This window comes from Scaptodrosophila lebanonensis, unplaced genomic scaffold, assembly GCF_003285725.1.
Source record: "Scaptodrosophila lebanonensis strain 11010-0011.00,11010-0021.00 unplaced genomic scaffold, SlebRS2 tig00001412-arrow-pilon, whole genome shotgun sequence".
NCBI lineage: Eukaryota > Metazoa > Arthropoda > Insecta > Diptera > Drosophilidae > Scaptodrosophila > Scaptodrosophila lebanonensis.
The window spans coordinates 12,472,425-12,489,063 of record NW_022060739.1 but is presented as its reverse complement, the minus strand read 5'-3'; the positions used below and the strand labels follow the sequence as shown (position 1 = coordinate 12,489,063).

Genomic DNA, 16,639 nt, shown 5'->3' with positions numbered 1-16,639 from the left:
TTCGAATATTTCTAAGCAGAAAAAAAGGACATTAAAAGGCCTCCTTAGGAAATTGAATATTAACACCAAAAAAACCGTATAAGTATAAAATAAGACGAATGATTACAACTTGCAATTCTTTAAATTATATCAGATATTAAGAAGACATTAAATTCATATCAGAACAATTTTATTTCAATTTCCACTTCACGGCCCATCCAGTCCTCTCGTTCACTGTAGTTTCAGACACTCTGACGGAGCTATAAAAATGCAGATACAGATCCCGAAAAGCGCAAATACTTGACTCTTAGTAAATTCTCCACAAATCCAATTCCTTTTTAAGAACCAACACCTTCAGGTTTGAGAAACCGAAATGTGTATGTATACGGAAAGTATCCTAGCGATGAGGCGGTGCAGATACTCCAAAGAACAGGAAATACCACATACATTTTATATAAAGAACAGTGTTAAAAGATATAACAGTTATGTTGAATATATCTTAAAAAAGAAACATAAAATTAAAGGCCCATAGTGCAATGCAATGCCAACAAATAAGCAAAGAAATATAATTTTATACTTGGTTTTCATTAGCTAATCGAAATATATCTATCATGCAATGGAAACAATAAAATACCAAAACAAATATTAAAAAAAAATAAACATAAAATTAGATATCTGAAACACCCTTTTACTCCCGATGGAATCAGAATTTTGAAACGAAAGTAAAATGAAAAGCGACGTTTATTTAAGTAAGAAATTACATTTTTGTTATGTAAATGAAAATGTGCAAGTTCTCCAGAACTTAAAATAAGCTTAAATATTTCACTGTTTAGTGAAGTTCCCTTAACTGAAGCAATTTTGTTCACTTTCAAAACTTATATAAGACTAACTGACATCTTTATATGTCATTTTAAAGACAAACATTCTGGAAAAGTACACTACTTTTTGAGATAAGCAGGTAGAATGGCTGTGAAATTGATGGGTAGATTCTTATATAACTTATAGATAATACAATTGTTTTTCCAACGCACTCTCAGGAATTGCATGTAAATTAGTGGCGACAAGAGTAGCCAATTTCTTTGCATATTGGCAGACAGCCGGAACGCGAGTAGTTCCCGACCAGTTATAGTAAAGATGGCACATCTTATATGTTAGCTTCTGGATCTGATCTGGGGATAGTCCAATTGTGCTATACACTACGTTGTAGTTGGTGGGCGAAACTGTGCCTTGGCGTACTGTCTGCGATACCACATAAAAATCGAAGCGTTCCGGCTGAGTAACAACGTCGTCAACAATAGTTCCAGCCGGCGGATTTTGATAGGAATCGGTAAAAAACCGAGTATTCGAAGATTTTGTAACCACGATATATGCCAGCATCGGTTGTGTGTTTTCCCCAGCTTTTTGATACTCCTGCTTTAGCTTCTCGGCAATATCTTTCACTTCGTATTCCACGAGTTGCTTCAAAGACCCTGAACTCACGCCGTCACGATAAAACAAAATTCGAGTGGGAAGTTTGTTGTGCTCATAGCGATACCGACGCAGTGCCTTGGCAAGCATTAGCCATAAATTATTTGCTAGCACATCGTAGGCACTGCATTCGGCAACGGTGCTAAAAAAGGTGGAATTCTCCTTTAGATCCATAGAGGCGACGAGACCGCCATATGCTTTGGAGCGATCACGCGAACATTTTGCTATGTCAAAGCCAACGGTCATAAGTCCCGAAAGCGGCAGTTCGATCATCCAAGGTGTGTAACCGAGCTTGCAGTTTATCTGTATGGCAATTTTAGTAGCTATACTCATTAGACCCCGATTGTTGGCCACTCGAATGGTCACTACTTGTGTAGGAATAGCTTTGTCTATACAGCCTCGCTTCTTGATCGAGGAATATCTGAAAAATGGTTAATGTAATTATAATACAATCTAGGGGGCGAAATGCGATCTATAGAGTACTTACCGTTCTACATTATTATTGGGCACTAAGCACAGAACCAGCATCGGATCTAGACGCGCGCAATCATCCATTGCTCGCACATACGTGCCGGTACGATCATCTCTAATCTTTAACCTTTAAAGAAAAGATACACAGGTACTATTAAACATATTGAAGAATATAATGTAATAACATATAGTATATTATTGTACTCTTATTGTAGTCAACGTTTTTTTTATTGGGTAAGCAGGTATAAATCCGTATCTTTCTCCGCCAGAGTTCCTAAATATTTAAAGTGATTCTTCCTAGGGCAGCTATGTTATATAAATCAATGGGGATATAAAATATATGCCATAAACAAATGATTGACAAATGATAGATAAACAAGGGATAGGCTTTTTTGCGGGTGTGATTTGATTCCCACCCACTTTACTTACTCTGTGGGGTTACTGATGTTAAATCCCATACCCCTGCCCACACGCATCAGACTCTCAAGCAAGGTTCTCAGCTCGCGTGAATTCCGTTCGGGTGCAATTACTGCCCAACGGCTCAACCCATTACGTGGTGTTGTTAGCATGGTCGCAGCACGAAACTCCCGTGTCCAGTCCGCTCCATTTCCCGCCGAAACCCTGTAACATAAAAGTTTCTATATTTTCGAGGTATAAAAGGAAATCTGCGAAAACTACTTGTTTGCTTTGAAAACGATTTTCTGAGGTGAAATAACACGACCGTTCAGCTTAATTAGTTGTTCTTCCAGTCTCATGTCCCAATCAGTCAACACTTTCACACTTTCTGGCGTATTTTGTAGTCGACGATTAAAGGTATGTAGTCGCTCGATACGTCTCTGTGGGTTCATCCGTGTGTGATTCGACATAGCGCGCATGAGACTAAATATATAATGTAATTATATTTTGATTTTTACTTTTTTGTATTAATTTACGTACCCAAAGTCGTTACGCATGTTGTCGGTAAGGCCCGTAACACGACAAAGCTCTGGTATTAAAATTACCATTTCATCTTTCTGCGTGTTTTGGGCTTTGTCTTTATTTTTTGAAATCAAGAGGGGCTGCTTTTGATCACGAATGCGAATATTGTATTTCTAAAAAGGGGGGTAATTATTTTTATTTTTCGTAAGAATTGTTTTACTGCTCAACATACCGAAAGATAATAGTCCACGAAACTGACATCCTTTCCCTTGCAGCTGAATGTGGACCGTGGCGTTTGACCAAAGTCTACATCGTTGATGCGATAGGTCCTGTTGTTGTAGTCGGTAAGTACGACCAAACCGAGAACGTTAGTGCGGAAATCCTCTTGGAGGCGTGCCGGGTTGTTGATGCAACGCATAAGAATATCATAAACTGTTTCAGTTCGCATAACCTTGTGGGTTATTTCGGTGCAAAGAAGAATATCCCTTTCATGCTGCCGTATAGAAGTCTCATAGCCTGGCCATAGCTCCATGTGGTGTTCCCGTAGCATAATCTTTAAAATAACCATATTTAAATTACAGCACTACATTGGTGGTTCCTGAAAATACCTTTGCATTCGGATCGAAAAGATTGCGTCCAATCAATTCAAGCTTTAGACCTTTCATAGAGCGACGTAAAATAAGGTTTAATACTTGAAGAAAGCGAGATTCCGCGGTTGAAATAGTTCCCACGTATTTAATAGTAATAGTATAGTTTATTTCGGTTTTTGAAGTTCCCTGTAGACGAGTAAGGTCTTTTTCCAACTTTTTAGTCGTAAATAACTGTTTGCCATCAAATATGAATGCCGATCCCAGCACATTTGAATGATCCGACAAAATGCCACGGCGAACCCGAACCATCTCAATATCGGGCTCGAACTCAACATGATAGTGATAAATCCGCCATTTAGGTGTTGTTATTAATCGAAAGAAGTTTGTCTGCAGGCGAATCTGCATTCCATCGGTTCCCTGCTTTGTTACGACGTCAGATGGTCGCGTGTTTATTATTTCATATCTGAGGTCGTAACGACTGGGCCTTCCACTGCCGGTTGGTGCGCTACCAACGGTAGTAATAGCAGTACTTGATCCGCTGGGCCTTCCACTGGCGGTTGGTGCGCTACCAACGGTAGTAATAGCAGTACTTGATCCGCTAGCTTTAAATACTTTCGGACGCTGTTATAAAAATTAATTTATTGACATATTTGTTCACTTTATAATACATAACATTTTAGTAAAGGGCGATTTTTTCTTACATCTGATATTTTTTATACAGGAATAGAGAGCCATGGCATGAAGCTGTGTCATACAAAACTAGTTGCATACAAAAGGCCTCGATTTCAAACCCTATTTAGTTTTCGTCGGTAAGAAATGATTACAATTTAAAAAACCCTATACAGTTCACATTTAATGTCCACTTAATTATGTTTTTACACGGTAGATTGGTTCCAGAAACAACCGTGTAAAAAAAGACATTGATCATATGCAAAAATAGGTGATTGGCTCCTTATCTCTAAAGAAATATATAATTTTCAAACCGTGTTATATCATAATCGTGTAAAAACAAAATTAAACAAACAAAATCTGTATATTAACATTAGTATTAGTTCTTTGACGAAGAATCTAATATGAGAATTAAGTCCGATCATCAAAGAAAAGCTCGGCAAGCATATTACAAACACTGTTGTTTTTGAAAAAAAAAAAAAAAAATCAGTTTCGACCGGCTTTCATGATTCTCCAGCCCTGGACTATTGCTTTTGGTAATCTCACCACTATAAGTCCTAGAGTATATGTATGTGTGCACTGTATATACTGCGTATGTATTAAAAACAAACAAAAAATAAGTCTAGAAAAAAGATGAAAGAAAAATGTAATTTTTAACCAAAGCCAAAACCAACGCAGCTTTACACTTTCTAGACTTTAGGCTTATTGCGTTTACCTAACAATATGTATATATTTATGTACATATGTGTGTTCCGCCGCCACTGTAACGGAACTTTTCTGTTACCGACGCCTTGCAGTAAAATATATTTTTGTTTGCGTTGCAGAATTTCTAAGAACGGCATCATGTTCATTCGAACGTTGTTGGATTCACATGCATACGTATGTACGTATATATGTATGTTGTAAATAAATACATACATATGTGTATATGTACATTGAATTTAGATATTATTTATTATTTTAGAAGTCTTGCGTTAAGATCAGCTTAATAATAAATGTGTTATTGACACATTACTTACCGGTCCTTGCTCACTAGATGAGCACGGATCGTCGCCATGCCCACTCAGACGCCGGCGTCCTCGGGTTTGATCAGACATTGTTACGAACTTCGAAGGAAAACAACTTCACTCCACGACTATTGCAGAAAGAATGGCAGACGAACTTCGTCTGCCGAAGTGATTCAATGTACTTATTGGAATGGAATGAAAAATAGAACAGTATACCGTAAAACAGGATGCATGGACGTAAATGCATATCGATTGCTTTAACATACTTTATAATTTTTGAACGTATAGCTACCTGTCAGAAAAGGTATTAGTTATTTTTGAGCCTTGTCATATGTCATATGAGTATTGCAGTCTAACGGGGAAACTTAAATTCTTACTTTCCAGACCTGTTTCTTTTCTTTCGTTTCTATTCGATTTTATTTTGACTTCTGATTCAAATGATTTACCGCTTGCGATGGTAAATAATAATCGGCGTAATCGACGAGAAATAATTCAATTATCGATAAATCGATACAAATCTACGAAAACACGAATCTGCGAAAACAGCCAGCACGTGCTGAGCGTCTATTTGGAAAATACGTCATGGTGTCGGCAGCGTGGGTGTAGAAAGGTATCAGGTCTGTGTTGTGAATTATTTGAATGAAACCTGTAACTTGGATATATCCATCAAAATTTAAATATATTTTTTTTGTTATAAGCTGTGACATTTTTTAATAACGGCATTTTATTACAAACCCGAATTGCAAAAATAATCGAAACAAATAATTTTCGGAAGTGAATCTGCATTTTAGTTTTACATTTAAATCGTTTGTGTCATTAGTAAACATTTTATACAGTTACATATTTCAAAAAAATAATAGCAATGCACCGATAGTAAAGTAAACATTTCTATTGGTTTTTTAGTTTGCGATTGGCTTTTCTGCTTCAATTGCTTCTCCCCACATTCTTCACTTTGGAATAGGCCTGTGGCAAAGTCGCTTATCATCGGACAATTTGCAGCTCTCAATTATATTAAGCCGCGGGACAGGTCGGAGTTTATATCCTTCTAAAACGTAAGTTGTTGTATGCAAAATCATTCTCCTTTAAAATGTTAAGGGTAATATCAATTTGTGTATACATACATATGTACATATGTATGTAGATACATGTGGCAAATAAGCGCTACCATGTGTTTTATTTGCCGCCAATTTTTTTTTCGAAGTAACAGTTTGTATGGAGTAAAGCCATATCTATGTTATACACCTGCAATGTTTTAGAATGCATGTGTATGTAAAATATATATTTATGCACATACATACATACTATACACATATATTTACATACATATATGCATTTTCTATGTACCCAGTAGGAAAGTGCGCGATAAATGGGGCTTACAACACAGCTTTACTTTTCCATGGCCATGACCGCTTTTCACAGACTTTTTCACAAAAAAGAAATGCAGCCTGAAACGAGGTCATGCGCTCCTTCGCAAGCGTGCATTAGTATTTCCGAGTCGTTTATAAACTTCACTACATCCGCTGGCACAACTTTTTCAAGCATGTAATGATTGGTCTTAATCAGGTCAAGCCCTGTCGATTTCCATTAGCGTTTCCGTATTGTGTTTAGTGTTGTATTTATTGTTGATATATATGTATGTATGTATATGCATATGATTATATTGAAAAATGCATGCATTTTCCTCACATTTGTAGTCTTGTTTTTGTTAAAATAAAAACGCAGTAAGAATGAAGGAATAGTTGTAAAGGACCAATTACAGACGGAAAGTGCCAAATCAATTTTTTTAGAGCAATTATTTTGTAATAATAGCATTTAAACGTTATTGTGCGATGGCACAATATTGTGTATTTCCTTTATTGTTCGATGTATGTAGAAGTGTGGTGGTGTTCCTTCGTTGTTTTCGTTTATTTCTGCGCGATCAGCTCATCGTACAATTTCCTCCTGGGTGAAAACCCCCATAGATTTGTAGATGATAAACGTTTCCTTATAGGTCTTTAAAACAGTGTTCATTGTTCAACAAAAGAAGTAAAATACACTATATGTATGTATACATTTGTTTACTACTTACATAAGTTCGTTCCCAAATTATTCACAGCTTTACAACAGTTTAAGTTCGTTTTGCGAGCATAGCTTGTGCTATCCGATCTGTATGAAGCAAATTACGAACTTTGTATATGAAAAAAAAGGATCGAAATGCGCCATAATACCAATTCCAACTTCACTCAAAACTATAATAATAGTAACAGCAACAACAATAGCAGCAACCGGCATCAAGGATCTTCGGCCCGCTACTGCAGCGTTGATAGTGCATTAAATTTTTACAATAATGGTAGGATTGCGAACGATCAAAGGTGGTGCGGCAAAGTGTTAATGTCGAGGAACACTCCGGAGAAAGTCGTCTCATGTAACAGAGTAGATTATCAAAGCGATGCCAATTGCACATTTGGTATAAACAAAATCTTTCTGAATGCTCCATCTGCCGAACGCAGTGCCTATGCGAACCAGCAACTCCAAACGACAGCCGCACATAAAGCTCCACATTATGTAGTTGGGAATGGGGCTGGCAACTTTGAGCACTTGGAGATGAAATTTTCCCCCGTGTCGGCTCGTATTCGATTGGACAATGAAGGAACTAAGCGTCAAGCTCGAGCTCGTACACGTTTTCGCCGGGAAATGAGTCCTGCCTATCACCAAACCATTTCAAATTCACTGGAGCCCACATGGGATACGATACTGTAATTTTATTCAAATTTTACCCCACATCTAAATATTTTACATACATAAAATTTCTATAAGAATTACACGAGGTCCGCCCTTTTAACATATTTTTATTTGACCCAAACATATTTCTTGACAGCCAGTTTCAGTTAAAACACCAACACAAATTATTGCTAATTTTAAAAAATGCTGGATTCTTGAATAAATTGATTGTTTATCTTTCAGCTCTGAACATCCGTCGCCCTCTACAGATCAACACTACGAGCATTACTTCTCATATTTCTACAATCGCGGGACAGAAACTTCTTCCATTATAAGACACAATTTGAAACCAATGAATCGGGTTAAAGAATCGCAGTGCAAGACCCATAATTCTCGGGCAGAGGTCACAAATTTATCATTGTCTAACAGACGTGATCCCTCCAATGATAATCAAAACACATTACCTTACAAGCATGTTGTTTTGAAAGAGAAGCTCACCAACAACAATATGCCATATGATGAAAGCGAATGGTATGGCGACGATTTTAAAAAGTCCGGGCTGATCAAAGTTGCCGGAGAGCTCGATTTGAAAGATTTTTACGATAGCAAAGAACACGTCGACTGCCAGGTAGACCCACGAATCCCGGTCCATCGTCAGTATGTGAGGCGCGTTGAAGCCAATGAGTTTGGTGCTGGAGATGCTTCGGCAGCAAACAATAACAATAACATCAAGAACGACGAATCAACGACATGCCAGAACAGAAGAGATTTATCCCAGACAGCACCTCGATTACCCTTGACTCCGAAAAGGGTCCGAGGTGGGTCTACATCAAAAAAACTATTGCCAACAGTACATAGGGTCTTATTATACAACAGTCAAAGTCCACGAGCGTCGCGAAAACAACAGTCTAGTTCCTTTCGCTCTCAAAATGCCAAACAGCAATCATCTAAAGCTCAGGCAGGAGTATTATCGACCGTTATTCTAGTCGAGCCAGATGCTAGGGTTGCACTTAACAAAAGCCCCATTGATTTCGATCGTGATGATGATATAGATGAAGACGATGATCTCGACAATAGTAAGTTAAAATATTATGATTCCATTGAAGAGTTAATTATTATGTGTCTTTAAATTCCAGTTTCGAATTTTGACGAATCCGATACGGTTAGTGTCAGCTCAGACAACGAAGATGGGTACCGAGCCCATGCATATAAGTTGACTCATTCCGTGGATCGGTTTTCAACGCAAACCTCGCCGAGCATTCTGTCATCCTCCTCTGAGGATGATATGAAAAACCCCGATTCCCTACTAGTGCCGAGCCTTTTTCCTTATGTTCCGCCCTATTTATCCTTCTCATCGAACACCAAAAAAGGGCCCAAAGTGCCGGCAGAACTCCACAGAGTACTGAAGTGGCGGATGACCAACATAATGCCAAAAGTCGTGCGACTTATCTTGGCGAATAGTGGCATGCGAATGCTTAAAAGTGTGTCTAAGAGCAATATTAAGTATTTCGGAAATAATAATAACTCCATTTATTTACAGAAACCAACGATTGGATGGGGGTGTGGGGTAAACATCTAAAATCGCCCTGTTTCAAAACAATTCGCTCGTATCAAAAAATCAATCATCTGCCCGGTTCGTTTCGTATTGGACGCAAGGATTCGTGCTGGAAAAATTTGCAAAGGCAAATCAACAAACACAGCAACAAAGAGTTCGGATTCATGCCAAGGACCTATATCATTCCGAATGATTTGGGCACATTGCGAAAGCATTGGCCAAAATACGCACAGCGGAACACTAAATGGATTATCAAGCCTCCAGCCAGCGCACGCGGCACTGGCATACGTGTTATAAATCGCTGGGCCCAGATACCAAAGCGTAGGCCATTAATCGTACAAAAGTGAGTGACTAATATAAAAAGACAACTATATACTTCGTTTTCAAACAATCCTTTTTATTTTTAAGATATATAGAGCGGCCGCTTCTTATTAACGGCAGCAAATTTGATTTGCGTCTTTATGTGCTCGTAACTTCGGTAAATCCACTAAGAGTGTATATGTACCACAATGGCTTGGCCCGCTTTGCCTCCGGTAAGTCGGAGTCCGGAGTCGGACCTCTTTAGCATTGGCTAGGGTGTTAAGCAGCTCTGTGCACAGTTCTATTCCCAATCCAATACAAATATTTTCAATTTTGGTTTGTTTACAGTGAAGTACAGCGCTAAAACCGACACATTGAACGATCGCTGCATGCATCTAACTAACTACAGCATTAATAAGTTCAGCTCGAACTATTCAAAGAATGAGGACGTTAACGCCTGTCACGGACACAAATGGACTATTAAATCGCTGTGGACCTATTTGGCTAATCGCGGGGTACACACAGACTCCCTATGGGAGGCCCTGCGAGGACTTGTGCTGCGCACAATTCTAGCTGGGGAAAACGGCATGAATAGCATGATCAGAGCTAATGTGGAATCAAAATACAGCTGCTTTGAGCTTTTTGGGTTTGATGTCATTTTGGACTCAGACCTTGTACCTTGGTTGTTGGAAGTGAATATATCGCCAAGCCTGCATTCCGAATTGCCACTGGATGCGCACGTGAAAGCTCCTTTGGTTCAAGGTGTTCTTAACACCGCACTATACAATGTAAGCAGCTATAAGAACTGTCAAAACAATTTTTTTTAAATTTAAATATATGGTTCTTTCAAAAGGTACCACCTAAACTAACCCAAGAAAAGCAAAAGGAGCTAGCCGCCGAGTACTCGTTCCCACCAGAAACACCACTGTGTTATGATAAACGATTATATATTAATTATTTGTCTCGCGATGAAAAGGCCAAACACAATACTTTCACACGCAAATCAATGGAGCACAGAGAAGAGGTCAGTGCAGAGCTTCAAAATTAATAATGGCAATTGAAAATATAAAATAAATTTCAGTACATTGATTCGATCTTGCAAACTCTTACACCCGACGATGTGCGTTGCCTGATAATCGCTGAAGACGAATTGGCGCGATGCGCGCCGCTAGAGCGAATTTTTCCAACAGATCGGACCCACAAATACCTCAAATACAACGACAGCCCGCGCTACTATAACCGCCTACTTGATGCATGGGAGTCGCGTTACGCCAACAACCGCATCGAAGGCATCGCTCTCTTGCGGAGCTATTGTCAAAATAAATACCATCTGCAAGTTCCAGCGCCCCCTGCGAAAAAGGTAAGAAGTGTTCAATATCATTTCATCTATTCGGACTACTGATTATTACAATCAAATACATATGTATCTATCTCAAGACCTAAAGGGGGAAACAAGTGGAAAAGCTTAAGCTATGTGTAGAATAATCATATAAATTAACAAAAGTGGAATTATAAGTACATACCTTAGTTGGGAAAATTTCGTGTCTCTAGCTCTTATAGTCTTTGAGATCTGGATGTTCACACGGACAGGCAGACAGGGCTAGATCGAATCGACTAGATTCATATTCTCTGTGGGGTCCGCAACGCCTCCTTCTGCTTGTTACATGAACTTCCCGCAAACGAAATATGGTACCAGAGTATATTTAGGTAGGTAAGGTGCATGAAAACACAAAGGTTTTTTCTTTTTCAAATTTTTAGTTAAATGAAACTTTTCAAGTTTAAAATCAGATTTTGAATTTAAAAAAATTAATAATTCTCTTAAATCTGTGTATACGAGTATGGGCTAAAGTTCAGTGGAGCTTCCAGACCCATTATTTCTCCAATACGTTGTACGCCGCATATATTTTTGCATTCATATGTAGGTGCCGGATTCCCTCGGATAACTTTTATTGTAATATTTTATTTATATGTGAGATGCGCCCCAAACTAGGAAATGTTTTTAGATATAACTGTAACAAATAAAGTTTGAATTTTTAGCTCGTATTTTGGGTGTTGGGGGGAAACTTTTACACAAACATATAAATATCTCCGTTTTGATTAAAAAAAGTTCATATTGGTTATGCCTTTTGTTGAATTTTGAGGACTGTTGGCAAGCTGTTCAATCGTTCTATTGGCGCTGTCGTGCACTCTACTATCGTAAGTTAATTCTATCATGCGTGATCATATTAATACCAGTTGCGAGTATACATATACTTGGGTACATAGGTTTTATATGTTTATACAATATATACAAGTATTATTATAATGTACTTTGGTTTTGTTCTGTTGTTAGTGACATTTCAAATTTATGATGGAGAACTTAGCCGGCTCGTCGTTCTTATCGAAGATACAATGTTGTATTTCATTGTAAATCATTTTAGTATAAACATTATGTTGAGCAGAACAAGATAATAGAACATTTATAAATGTAAAAAAAGGAACCTACAGATCATAAAATCTATGTAGGAAATGAAAATGATTTTAATCACGTAGTATATCCACAAATTTTTTAAAACGTGTAAGGTTTCCAAAACAATGCGTTGCTATGATTTTTCCGTTCTTATAATTGAAGTAATATACTGATAAATACCAAAATGGTTGCAGTTTGTTGCAATTTGAAGGCAATATGAAGATAACTTCTGGCTTTCAAAACAACAAATTTTCTGCCAATATCAAGTAATAACATAAGCTTGATTGTTTGATACGTATATGGAATTTTTTATGGAATTCCGTTCTTTCTGCAATTAAAATTGCACCAATAAGGTTGAAACCTACCTTACCTATCAAAAATGAAATGTTTTTTGCGATGAATTCCGCCGTGCTGTCAATAGAAAGTATGCAGTTAAAGGAGGAGACAGTTTAGCACAATATATTAACACATGTAGATTGTATTAACTTCTTTTCTGAACTGAACTATTAAGCCTGCATATAATTGATAAGTGCAGCCCTTCTGTTTTCGAACGTTAGCTAACTAGATTCGTTAACTCCCAACACGCTGTGATAGTTCGATTCCCCTTTTGTTTTTAGAATACACAAACGTAATATCGAAATAACCTTGTTTTTCGTATAAATATACATATAATGGATCGATCAGTAAAAAAGTAGTGTTCAGTGCCTTATAGTTGTATTAGTTTGACTTAATAGGAGTTGCTTAAATAAAATGTATGGTCAGATTCGAAGCTAAATTAGTTTTTTAAGATCAACAGTAAAATGGATAAATGTAATACATTTAGAGATATTATTTCCGTTACAGTAACTTATAAATGTTTGTTGTTTTTTTTTTTAATATGTTACAAAACGTAAATATAGTTAATGGCAAGATTTGAAAATACAAATCAATTTTAAAACCGATCGAGTAAAAACGCGCATTCCTCCCACAAATAAGCTAGCGCACATCGAGTTGTTGTTGGCGCCATTTGTCGTATGTACTTATGTATGTTTTCCCTTATTCGAAACCATATGGGAAACAGATTTTCTTTTTTTTTCTACCCACCGAGCCGAGAACTGATTTCGAAAGCTTTTAGTTTCTTTTAATTTTCAATTGCTTGAAATTGCAAGCACTAGAATTTTTCTGAGTAGACCACGATGAAAATATATTGTTTGTAATTTTAAAATTGCAGGACTACATTCTCAAGTTTATGAGATGGATCTTAAAGTAATTATGGCTACCATCGTATAAGTAATTGAAGCGTTACTTACTGTTAGCACAATTTTACTCGTTTTAACTTTAAGTTTATAATATACACTGTATATTGTACTCGTATATATTTGATACAATAATATTCAGGTGTTTCATAGAAATCATATTGAACTTATTTAATAAAATTGTTGAATTCGTGGCGCCACACAAAGAGCCAATCAGTGATTAATAAATGTTACTTTGTTCAATAATACAAATTAGTAATTTAAAACTAAATTTAGTTGTAAATTTAAAATAAATGTTGTCTAGAAATTGTGTAAACAAAAACTTCCACCTACACATAACAATTTATTTATTTATAGCATATTTTGTATCGGCGTATAAAACTTATAAATTATTGCGTTAGTCTCTTTATACACCTAGATTGATTATTAAATAGACATCTGTTGGAAAATTTAACACTTTTGGATACTTCTTCGTCACTCAATAGAATATTATTTATCCTTTTGTGTCCAGTGTTCATTGACTAGCGCTATAATTTATGGGTTTTTGTTTGTTGAAAAGGTGCTTGTAGGAGAATGTTATAAACAAATAGATAGCTATGCTAACTCTGCATTCAATGCAAAACTTGTCAACTAAATTGATATATAAGATATATTAATTTTTTAAAGAAAATAAGAACTATTTCAAAGAAATACAAGACCTGGTAGATAGTGTTGGGTAAAGTGTATTAAATACTGTTAATAGTTTTAACAAAATCAGGACCTTTTCGAAAGCTATTCAATTTATCCGGGTAATTTTAAAACTACGATTCTAGGAAAATCAAAATATGATCTCTAAGACTTACTTTTTGGGGTATTAGAAAAATTGAAGGACTGTGGCATTCGACATATCGAACATGTAAATTGTGAATTTGAATAAGATAATGTTATAAATCTATCATATGTTGATTTGGATATCCCTTCCATACGCTATATAAGTAGTAGATATAAAATCGAACCATTGATTATCTGGCTTTTCAGTATAGGAAGGTTAAGCCAGGTTTTTTATCATTTATTTCAACAAAGTAATCATCGTTTTGTTAAATTTCAATCGGGTTATCAAATCCAAAACCAATATCTTCTGTTTGAAAGCTGCTGGGCTAGTGCGGCAGACAATGTTTGCATCTATCGTGTTAGTGGATGATGGAAAATATATTTACAGAGTACAATGTTGACGAAAGTATTCTTGATGAGTGTTCTCAAATTAAGATCGTGTTACCGTTAGCCACTATGTTGGTGCTAACTCCTGTTACTTTCACTTTCTAGTCTTGTAGTTGTTGTCTCCTTTATCGGTCGAAAAATATGGCTACCGTTTCGATTTGGCTCTTCCAATTTGCATTATTAGACGACAATATGACTTATCTAAGCAATAAAAGGTAGACGCTTTATAGGTTACATGAGCAAAAGGGTCTGATAAAATATTATTGAATGCAAAAAATATATACCTTTACGACTACAAGAAACACTACGGACAGATAATTGGTCCAATTTTGCAATTATGTCATATGATGTGTACTATTATATTATATACATATTTGTAGTAGATCATTTTTGATCAATATTATGGTATAATTATAAAATTCGTCCAATTTCTCTGTCTGTCTGACCATTCTGTAAAAATGTTATGAAGAAACAAATTTAAAGATAATTATGTTGCTGTTTTATAAAATGTTAAAAATGGAATTAGGTATTCTAGAAAAATTATTATATCATTTGTAATTGTACCGTAGTGATATACTTCAAGATGTTAAGGTACTGTAATCTCAAAAAAATACGTTTTGTAATAATTATGTAAACAATACATTTGTGGATTGGCTAGAAATTGTCAAATATTATCAGAACTTGTCCAACCTGTTGTTATATCTCGTGCCCATTTCCAGTAAACACGAATTTATTTGTTTGTAATACAGATCATAAAACGGAGTAAGTTTCTTCTATCTCAAACGGATTTACTTTTCCTTCTTAAAAATAAATTACTTATGCTGTGCATGCAACTAGTATTTATGTAGGAAATGTTTATTTTTTTTAAATTCGAAAGCATCTTTTACAATGATTAATGTTTTCAGTTATATTATTTACTATCACTTATTGTCTTTATTAAAATATATTAAAGGTAAGAATAAATTCCATATTTATTGTAAACAAAATGTTCTAAGCAGCTATTTTTAATTATTATTTTAAAGTTTGAGTTGCATTTAAAAACATTTTGAAAATATGTTTAATATTGAAAATGTGTGGCCGACATCATATTTACTGATAAATGCATTTCTTTTAGCAGATAGCAGATGTAAAAAAGAGTTGTACTTCTAAATTGTTTGTTTTTGGTTTACATTAATAGAAAATACTATTATTTTATCTATAAAAATGTTAATTTCCTTATACAAGCATTTATATATGAATATTTATTATTAAAGAAAAAACATAATCGCATTCAATTGGAAGTGTTCGCTAAATTTTTAGATGAGCTACCATTTTGGTTTTATAGAACTGTTCTAAGCGTATTGAAAATATATACTTCAAATTTATCCGCTATATATTGTTTAAATATCTGATATACTAATTTTGTTTACGTCATCTAGGTCTCGAACGCTAGTGGCGACCACATTAGCGTCAATACAGAGATGCCAGTGCACACCTAAAGGAATCATCCAGTGAAGATACCAAAGTTTTGGATATTTATACTGAAAAACCATGTCTTGCCGGCGCAGAAAATGAAAAATATCCATTTATTTTACGTATATTATTTATGTATGTACTATATGTCTCTACAAATTTATAGCATACCAATATTTCTTTAGTAATTTTTTAACTTTTCGCTCTTATAGGTTATTTATATTTTTCGATTTCGGAAAGACTGGACGAATTCTGTAAAGCTGCCGATGTAAATTAGGTATTTAAATAAGAAATGCATTAGTTCGATATCTAATCAATTCTTTGTAAGCTAGTAGTTAGTCAGTCAGTCCATCTTAGTAAATCTATTATGTATATATTTGTATCTACAAGTATACCCAAATTTAAGTGTTCAAAATGTAATAAAAACACTGTTAGTGGATTATTGAAAAAGATTTTAACAACTCAGGATTCCACCAACAGATACATTTATAACAGTGGATCAATTATCAATTAAAAACAACAGGTAGGATATAAGTATGGCGCTTTGGCATAGCGACATAGCTCCGACGACATACCTCCACCTAGTACACTTTTCCGTCGTAGATATTGTAGCTTAATTGTATTGTTTTGAGCTGAATAAATTAATTAAA

The 16,639-nt window shown here is 35.6% G+C and overlaps 2 protein-coding genes across 5 annotated transcripts; one reads left to right on the top strand and one right to left on the bottom strand.

Moving 5' to 3' along the window:
- Nucleotides 1-702: 702 nt before the first annotated feature.
- LOC115632032 (protein piwi) lies at nt 703-5,239 on the bottom strand. Its single transcript, XM_030528984.1, has 8 exons — nt 5,114-5,239; nt 3,444-4,046; nt 3,068-3,388; nt 2,854-3,008; nt 2,596-2,796; nt 2,347-2,538; nt 1,934-2,044; nt 703-1,867 (listed from the first exon to the last, which is right to left on the bottom strand). Exons 1-8 carry the CDS (start codon nt 5,189-5,191, stop codon nt 979-981), a joined length of 2,550 nt encoding a protein of 849 aa, XP_030384844.1. The 5' UTR covers nt 5,192-5,239; the 3' UTR covers nt 703-978.
- A 366-nt stretch (nt 5,240-5,605) lies between these two features.
- Nucleotides 5,606-16,439, top strand: LOC115631833 (tubulin polyglutamylase TTLL4). Of its 4 annotated transcripts, XM_030528674.1 has the most exons (12): nt 5,606-5,718; nt 6,005-6,153; nt 7,197-7,836; nt 8,045-8,877; nt 8,938-9,282; nt 9,342-9,699; nt 9,765-9,889; nt 10,005-10,444; nt 10,510-10,680; nt 10,738-11,016; nt 15,956-16,124; nt 16,202-16,439. In XM_030528674.1, the coding sequence occupies exons 3-11, from the start codon at nt 7,295-7,297 to the stop codon at nt 16,013-16,015; spliced, it is 3,153 nt and encodes a 1,050-aa protein (XP_030384534.1). In that variant the 5' UTR covers nt 5,606-5,718; nt 6,005-6,153; nt 7,197-7,294; the 3' UTR covers nt 16,016-16,124; nt 16,202-16,439. The 4 variants fall into 4 exon arrangements, with proteins under 4 accessions (XP_030384534.1, XP_030384536.1, XP_030384537.1 ...); XM_030528676.1 differs by lacking the exon at nt 7,197-7,836; XM_030528677.1 differs by lacking the exon at nt 7,197-7,836 and having other exon boundaries at nt 5,654-5,711.
- Nucleotides 16,440-16,639: the final 200 nt, after the last annotated feature.

Excerpts from the sequence above, each read along its gene's own strand:
- LOC115631833 (XM_030528674.1), top strand. The coding sequence starts at position 7,295 with ATGCGCCATAATACCAATTCCAACTTCACTCAAAACTATAATAATAGT. Across the intron at positions 7,837-8,044 it reads CCCACATGGGATACGATACT|CTCTGAACATCCGTCGCCCT; the intron begins GTAATTTTATTC and ends TTTATCTTTCAG. Across the intron at positions 9,890-10,004 it reads CTTGGCCCGCTTTGCCTCCG|TGAAGTACAGCGCTAAAACC; the intron begins GTAAGTCGGAGT and ends GTTTGTTTACAG.
- LOC115632032 (XM_030528984.1), bottom strand. The coding sequence starts at position 5,191 with ATGTCTGATCAAACCCGAGGACGCCGGCGTCTGAGTGGGCATGGCGAC. Across the intron at positions 4,047-5,113 it reads CATCTAGTGAGCAAGGACCG|CGTCCGAAAGTATTTAAAGC; the intron begins GTAAGTAATGTG and ends TTTTTATAACAG. Across the intron at positions 3,389-3,443 it reads TTTTCGATCCGAATGCAAAG|ATTATGCTACGGGAACACCA; the intron begins GTATTTTCAGGA and ends GTTATTTTAAAG.